Here is a 7539-nt window from a genome sequence, read left to right as displayed (position 1 = left end):
GGGGGGGAGGGGCGATACCTCCATAGCCACGCCGGCCACCCACCTCACCACCTCGCACCTCAGACACACACAGACCTACACGCGGATGTCGCACGACTCGCGGTTGATAGGTCCCTCAAGTCCCTCCCCTCTGTGTCCAGCATCAAGGAAATCCATCGTGTACTCGATATTTGGATGCATCACACGTGCAACGTGCAATAGAAATATCAAGTGTGGATATCTAAATCGCTTCCACAGTCCCATCAGGGCTGTCGCGTTATAGTCCTTTTAGTCCTCACTTTCTTTTCGCAGGGTCGATTGTCGCTGTCACTGCCAAACGCGTATAAACGTTACTCCGGTGCTCATTAAAAGCAGAAGACCGAAGACCCCTCCCCCCTCGCCCCCCTCACCCCGCCCCCTTTTGTTCCACGAAGTATCATCGTCATCCCGCTTTTAACGGCCGGCTCAGTATCTTTCGCTGAATTTCATTTTCAATTACATTTTAATATTATTATTCCATACTGCGAGTTTTGTCAAACAATAACGCAATAATAATGGTCAGATAAAAAAACTGATATCGAATAAATAAAATCAAGTTTGACAAGCCTAAACGGCAGGTAATAAAATACAATTGTATATTTCCTTTTTTTATTACGAGAGTGAGGCGGGTGCAAACTGGGTGCAAAGATGTTGCTAAAGGGACGGAGTGAAGGGGTTGGCAGGCTACCTGTCGGGAGCAAAGCCGACAACGTTTTGAAAAGACGGAGCGGAACGCTAACGAAATAGCGCGCGCAGAATTCGACTTCTTGCTATAGCCACAAAATCGAACGCCAAACGCGCGGGTAGCAGGGAGATGGGGGACCCGAGAGGGAAACGGAAAGAGAAAACACACGCGCGCGCTCACACACACACAAACAGGAATGATTTGGATGTATCTGTTTGGGATGACCATTCCGGCACTATAATCCCCGGATACGATCGGATGCAGCGATTGTCGTTGCATTATTCCGACGGAAAAGTAAAAAGATGGACATAGAGGAAGGGGAGCAGGGGCCCATCCCATATAGGAGCACGGCAGCGGCAGAGGCTTGGCTACGGGCTCAACTGGAGCCCTGGAGAAGCCCTGGAGAAGCCCAGGAGAGGCCCTGGAGAGGCCTTGAAGAGGGCCTGGAGAGGTCCATCAGTGGCCGACGTCGGAGCAACACACGTCAAGATTACGTCACGCACCGCTCAATGAAACTGATAGTGGACCTCAAACCCGCTCAAAACAGCAGGCAAACACCGCCCCGCCGAAGAGAGAAAGGGGGAGGGGCCTCCCCCCCAACTGAGTGAGCTGGTAACAGCGGGGCGGGGGTAGAAGTGCTATACGGAGCAAGTGGCAGAGAAAATGCGGCTACCATTCCTTTTTATGGCTTTGCCCCCCCCCCTAAAACACCGCACTTTACTAAGCGCAAAGAAGGAGGCGGGCAGTAAGGTAGCGTTTAGCACCAATAGCAAAAGTCTGACCCGATTTTAATTTCATGGAAGGGGTTATTCCCACGGAAGGATACGTCAAAAGTTAGCAAAAAGAGTAGCAGTGATCATTTTAAATTTTAAAACGACAAATCCTTAACGAAGTTTTAATAAAGGCTCCTTCTTTTAACTTTTTTCTGTTTATGATTTCATGAATGACAAGTAGTCATTTGAGGCACCATGTGACAACTTTTCCACCAAAACATTTGCGCAGGTAAAAAGTACAAAATAAATGCAAACTTCCATAATGTTGACTGCTTAGACCCGCCTTACTCAAAAAATCGATAAGTTCTTGGATGTCTTTTGGAAGTTGTTTTTCTCCTCTTTTTCATTCATTCCAGTGTATGGAAGACGCGGAGAGGAGGGGGGGAGGGGGTCAAGTAGGGAAGGCCGGAGTCGCGCCGAGCATCACGGGCCCAATCGGACTCCATTTATGAGGTGAATTGAGAAGTGCCCGTCTGGCCCGGCCGAAAGGCCCAGGCCCTCCGTCGGACAACCCCTCGCCTTGCCTCCTTCTCTCTCTCCGGTCTGCTGAACTGGGTGGGGGATGGGTCACTTCTTGAGGTCCTTGGCGGGTGGTGGTAGTGGTCGCCAGACCACACGGCGCTTTATCTCTCTTTCTCCCCCTCTCTTTCCCTCTCTCGCTCTCCCAACCCCATGTATGAATCCATCTCCTTACGTCCTTTGTCTCCCCCTTATTTACGATTTATACAAGAGTCGCTGCCAAAGTTACGCGTGATGGGGTCCTATTACAATAAGATGACTACAATACAACACTAAGATTGCTATGATAATAGGCTTTACTAAAGCGGCATGTGTTCGCCCTCCCGCCACGCAACACGGGCCCCGGGCCGCGCGTGACGCACCGGTGAAAGAGTATTAATGTCAACAATTTGTTGGGGAGGATAACAGCCGCGCCCGAACATATGGAAATCTGAAAGGCAGAGAGCGGTGGGGCGGGGTGGTTGGCGCGCGCCCTGGGTGGGGCGGGGCCCCGCATCGCCTCCATACAGGGGGGGTTATACAAAATTAACCTGTGGTGTTCATGGAAAATTGGAAACTTTTCCAAGGGCCTTCTCTAAAATTAAATGTGATAACATTTGGCTTTTCATTCGATATGATGAAGTGATACCGAAACCCCACTGTATGGCCTTCCGAAATGTTTTCACGAGGCACCCAAAAGGTTTCAGAAACGCCCTCTAACCTCTAAAATTGGAGGTGACAACATTTGGTTTCCCATGCGATTTAATCTACCAAAGCAGACCGTGGGAAAAAGACACCGCGGATGTGTCTTTGTACGGCCCCTTTGACTCACCTCCGCACGCGTCCTTGAAGTCGCTGCAGCAGTCGCCGAGCTTGAGGCAGGCGTGGTCGCAGTAGCACGGCTTGTCGCTCAGATCCTCGATGATGGCGTTGATGGGCGCCTTCTGCACGACGCACGACGAGTCGCGGCCCGGGCAGCAGAGCTTGGACTCGCGGCAGCTGCCCGCCTGCGCGCCGGGCTGCAGCACGCACGCCAGCGCCAGCGACAGCGCCACCACCACAGTCCACATGGTCCTGCGGAAGGAAAGAGACGGGGTGGTCAGAAATACATTTCCAAGAACCTTTGGTAAAAACTTTCAAAATTAGATTTTAAAAATTGACAACTTTTTTTCAAAAAAAAATAGATACGAACTTTGTTGAAATTCTTATGAAAAGTTTGAAAAAAATATTTGTAAAAACCTTTTGAGCAGATGTGTGCTTTAAAAAAACTGGTTGTTGCAGTAAATTATTAAAAACTGTTATAGTAGTATGAGTGCCCCATCCTCGCGGTCGGCCATCTTGGTGCCCCATCCTCGCGGTCCGTCTTTTGAGCGTCTAACTTAAACCTAATTTTTTAGAAGGGTGTCTTATGGGCGTCTAACATAAACCTAATTATTTTCGAAGGGTGTCTTATGGGTGTCTAACATAAACCTAATTTTTTAGAAGGGTGTCTTTTGAGCGTCTAACTTAAACCTAATTTTTTAGAAGGGTATCTTATGGGTGTGTAACCCAAACCTAATTTTCGGAAAGGGTATCTTTTGAGCGTCTAACCTAACCTAATTTTTAGAAGGGTGTCTTATGGGTATGTAACCCAAACCTAATTTTTGAGAAGGGTGTCTTATGGGTTAGGCACCCATAAGACACCCTTCTCAAAAATTAGGTTTGGGTTACATACCCATAAGACACCCTTCTAAAAATTAGGTTAGGTTAGACGCTCAAAAGATACCCTTTCCGAAAATTAGGTTTGGGTTACACACCCATAAGATACCCTTCTAAAAAATTAGGTTTAAGTTAGACGCTCAAAAGACACCCTTCTAAAAAATTAGGTTTATGTTAGACACCCATAAGACACCCTTCGAAAATAATTAGGTTTATGTTAGACGCCCATAAGACACCCTTCTAAAAAATTAGGTTTAAGTTAGACGCTCAAAAGACACCCTTTTTTCACCCCTCGAGGGTAGGGGGATGCTCAAAAATCAAAATGGCGTCAGGGGGACACGTCCCCACCAAGATGGCGGACGGTGACAGGTCCCCTACTTTACTACTTGTTATCAAATGCTGTGCTGTTTGGGTCGAGCCGTTTCGATCCTCACTAAGTAAATTCCCCAGTCGGTATTGGAAACTGTCACGTCGAGATCGTCGAGCTAAATTTAAGACGTTAAACATCGTAACCCATGGCTGACCGTTTCTCGTACCACCCCAGGCTTGCCCAGAAACGACAGCAGACAAAAAACAAACGGAACAACCGAGCGTCTCGCAATATCTTTAACAAGTTTTCAACCGACAAGTGCTGCCGCCAAGGCCGACATGCCGACGACACGACGACAACGCCCGCCTTCACGGCAAAGACGCGTAAGTCATGAGCAGCGGGAGGGCAGAGCCCCCGCAGCCTCTGTGTAGCGCCCCCGCCGGCGCGCCTGCTGGCCGCGACAGCAGCGGCGGCGGCAGCAGCAGCAGCAGGAGCAGCAGCAGCAGGAGCAGCAGGAGCAGCAGCAGCAGCCGGAGCAGCAGCAGCGGGAGCAGCAGCAGCAGCAGCATCAGCAGCAGCAGCAGCAGCAGCGGGAGCAGCAGCAGCAGCAGCATCAGCAGCAGCATCAGCAGCAGCAGCAGCAGCAGCAGGAGGATCAGCGGCAGCGGTGGCTCGCAACGACGATCTACACGACAGGGTACGCCGCGGTGCGTCCTCGCGAAAATTGAGGTGCCGCGTATAAACTGCGGTGAAGAGGTCTCTCTCTCTCTCTCTCTCTCTCTCTCTCTCTCTCTCTCTCTCTCTGGGCCAGGGGATACGAAGCTGCTACGGGCGCGGCGAAGGCAGGGGGGGAGATTGAGAGAAGAGAACGGCGGGGGATAAAAAAGAGGGGCGCAACGTCGTCGCAAACGCATCTCTGAGAGAGTAAGAGAGAAAGGGGGTGGGGAGAGGGGGAGAGAGAGAGGGGGGATAAGAAGGCCAGGAGGAGGAGGAGGAGGAGGAAGGAGGACGAGATTCGCGGAACACGAACCACGGCGAGGTAGCAGCAGCAGGGCCATTGTACTGCACGGCCAGCGTCGGCCAGCCGCCCCGGCTTTGGCCAAAAAGACGTGCGTGACACATCCAGCATTACCCCATAACAAGGTCCGGGGCCGAGCCGGGATCCCAGCGCAGGAGCAGCACCAGCGGCACCGCTGGGCCGACGGGCTATGGGCGCAGCGGCGGCACCGGGCCCGGCGCTGCTACAGGACGAGAGGGCGTCGCGCGCCGGGCGACAACTCCATAAAGGCTGCGGAAATACGCCACCGCCACCCCGCCACATGTGTATGTGTGTATGTGTGTGTGTGTGTGTGTGTGTGTGAGAGAGTGTGTGTGAGAGTGTGTGTGAGTGTGTGTGTGTGTGTGTGTGTGTGTGTGTGTGTGTGTGTGTGTGTGTGTGGTGAACGTGTGTGTGTGAGAGAGAGTTTGTGTATTTCGCAGCCCCCTCCGAAAGCGAGAAAAATGATCGGGTATGGAAAATAACGACGAGAGAAAGGCAAGGGCGGGCTCCAAAAAAACAAAAATTCTAGAAAGAAAGGTCCCCCTCCCCCCAGCCCCCAACCTCAAAAAAGGTCAAAATTGGAAGCGCCGGGGCGGCCGCGGCCACGCGCTGGCACCACACACGCGATTGCGTTTGCGTTTCCGTGGCGCTGGTTTATTCAGACGCCGCTATTGGGGCCCCCATGGACGACGCGCCGCGTCCCCAAAGAGTCAGACGGGCCGTCCAAAGGGCTATCAAACCCGTCACCGTGATGTGTATAACGACGCCATGATAACGACGAGCCCCGATTTTGCCCTTTGCGGAAAGAAATGATTATCTCTACAGATGGCTGAATGAGAAACAATTAGTTGTTTACCCGTGTTGATGAAAATGTAGCTAGGGTTAGCTTTCAGCTAAATTTTTGGCGACATTCATAAATTTTCAGTTGGATATAGCTCGCTTTTTTGCGACACTTAGCTAACATCCTACATCGCTAAATAATAGCTAGTGTTTTGTTGTGCTTTGTTTAGTTCTATTGGCTAAACTATATCTCCGTGCTCTTTTCTCGTGGCGTCGTATATTGATTAGTGGATTGGATATCGCTCTCGCCTCCGGGAGCCGCACCTAACCGCCGCCGGCTCCAAGGTTCGAGACGGTGATGCCCTTTGGAGAGCGGCAGGGGGCGCCGCCGGGTGCTGGTGCTGCCGGGATCGGGCCGCGAGCTGCGAGGGGGCGGCGGCGCTAGCTCCCAAACAAGGCGAATATTTTATGAGCGGCAAATTGAATGGGCCACGGGTGCGGGTGTGCAGGTGAGGGCGCTAGCAGGGCTGCCGTTGGGCCACATGTGCCCCCGGTACTGTACTGTACGTACGCGATAAGCCGACGAGTCAAAAAGAATTCCCCGGCGGGACGCACACCAACGCGCCATTCCTTATGCCCCTGCAACGCGCCCCAGCGCCCGCTTGGCAATCTGCCTCCTCCCTCAAGTCGTTTCTCTCCTGGAACACACTTTGTAGTACTTCGCTCCAAAGGTAGTCGCGCGTAACTTACGCCACGTCCTTTTAGAAACCTTTTTGACTTACTACGAATGGGTCATACTCCACGACAAGATGTAAAAGTTGTTATAGCCAGGTTGCACAGCCTAAACAGATTATACTGAGCAGAGCATACGTTTCAATAATGGAGATTATTATTGAATATAGGCAATGGGTTGTTTTAAAGTTTGACGCGATGAAGTGTACCGACCGACGCCGTCAAAGTCCACAGGTGACACAGCCCAGTGCAGCATCGACCTTTGCTTCTCCATTTACCGTACAGGTCGGTGCACAGCTCGGCCCTCGTCGAGGACCACCGCGGCCAAGTCCAGAGAGCCCTCGTCCTCAGCCCCTGCGCCAGCAGCGAGGGCTGCATCAGATTGAGAGAGATCTGGCCGCGATATACAGTAATCCTCAGGTTTATGCAAGCAGCTGACCCGCTTGGCCGGAGCAGGCCAGAGAGGGGAACGAGGGGGTCACTTGGGACTGCAGGCCGACTGGCCCAGCCACACATTTTTGTATAATTATACACTAATGACCAAAACGAGGGAAACACGAGTTTTGCGCACTGGTATGAAAACACACCGGCAGCGACAGAAGAGGGGAGTTAAAAAAGAGGAAAAAATAAAAACATGAAAAAAGGAAAAAGTGACCGCCACCACTAGCACCACTACCACCATACGACCACCTCGGCGGAGGAGGCAGGAGTCTGATGACCCCAAGGGAGGAGGGGGGGGGGGCTCATGGGAAAGACATACCAGTAAAAGGATAAGGAGAGACGGGTGGAAAGTTGGAGGAAGGGAAGGGTGGAGAGGAGGAGAGAGAGAGAGAGAGAGAGAGAGAGAGAGAGAGAGAGAGAGAGGGAGAGAGAGACCATCCATCATACGTACTGCTACGCACTGCTACGCCGCGCCACGCGTGGGTCCCTCCAGGACCTCGTCCAGGACCTTTGTGAGCCCCAGATTGTGTAAAACATACATCCATAAAGTGTCCTGAACAGAAGC

The 7539-nt window shown here is 51.9% G+C and overlaps 1 protein-coding gene across 1 annotated transcript in view; it reads right to left on the bottom strand.

Annotated features, from left to right (window-relative positions):
• Positions 1 to 7539, bottom strand: part of LOC113209367 (somatomedin-B and thrombospondin type-1 domain-containing protein-like) — a gene marked incomplete at its 3' end in the record, with an annotated part of 195332 nt that overhangs the window by 150480 nt on the left and 37313 nt on the right. The window contains 1 exon segment of the mRNA XM_052269323.1: positions 2807 to 3048. Within this exon segment, the coding sequence (XP_052125283.1) occupies positions 2807 to 3044 (238 nt within the window).

This window comes from Frankliniella occidentalis, unplaced genomic scaffold (assembly GCF_000697945.3).
Source record: "Frankliniella occidentalis isolate FOCC.00 unplaced genomic scaffold, Focc_3.1 Scaffold89, whole genome shotgun sequence".
Taxonomy (NCBI): Eukaryota; Metazoa; Arthropoda; class Insecta; order Thysanoptera; family Thripidae; genus Frankliniella; species Frankliniella occidentalis.
This window is presented reverse-complemented; position numbering and strand designations above follow the sequence as displayed.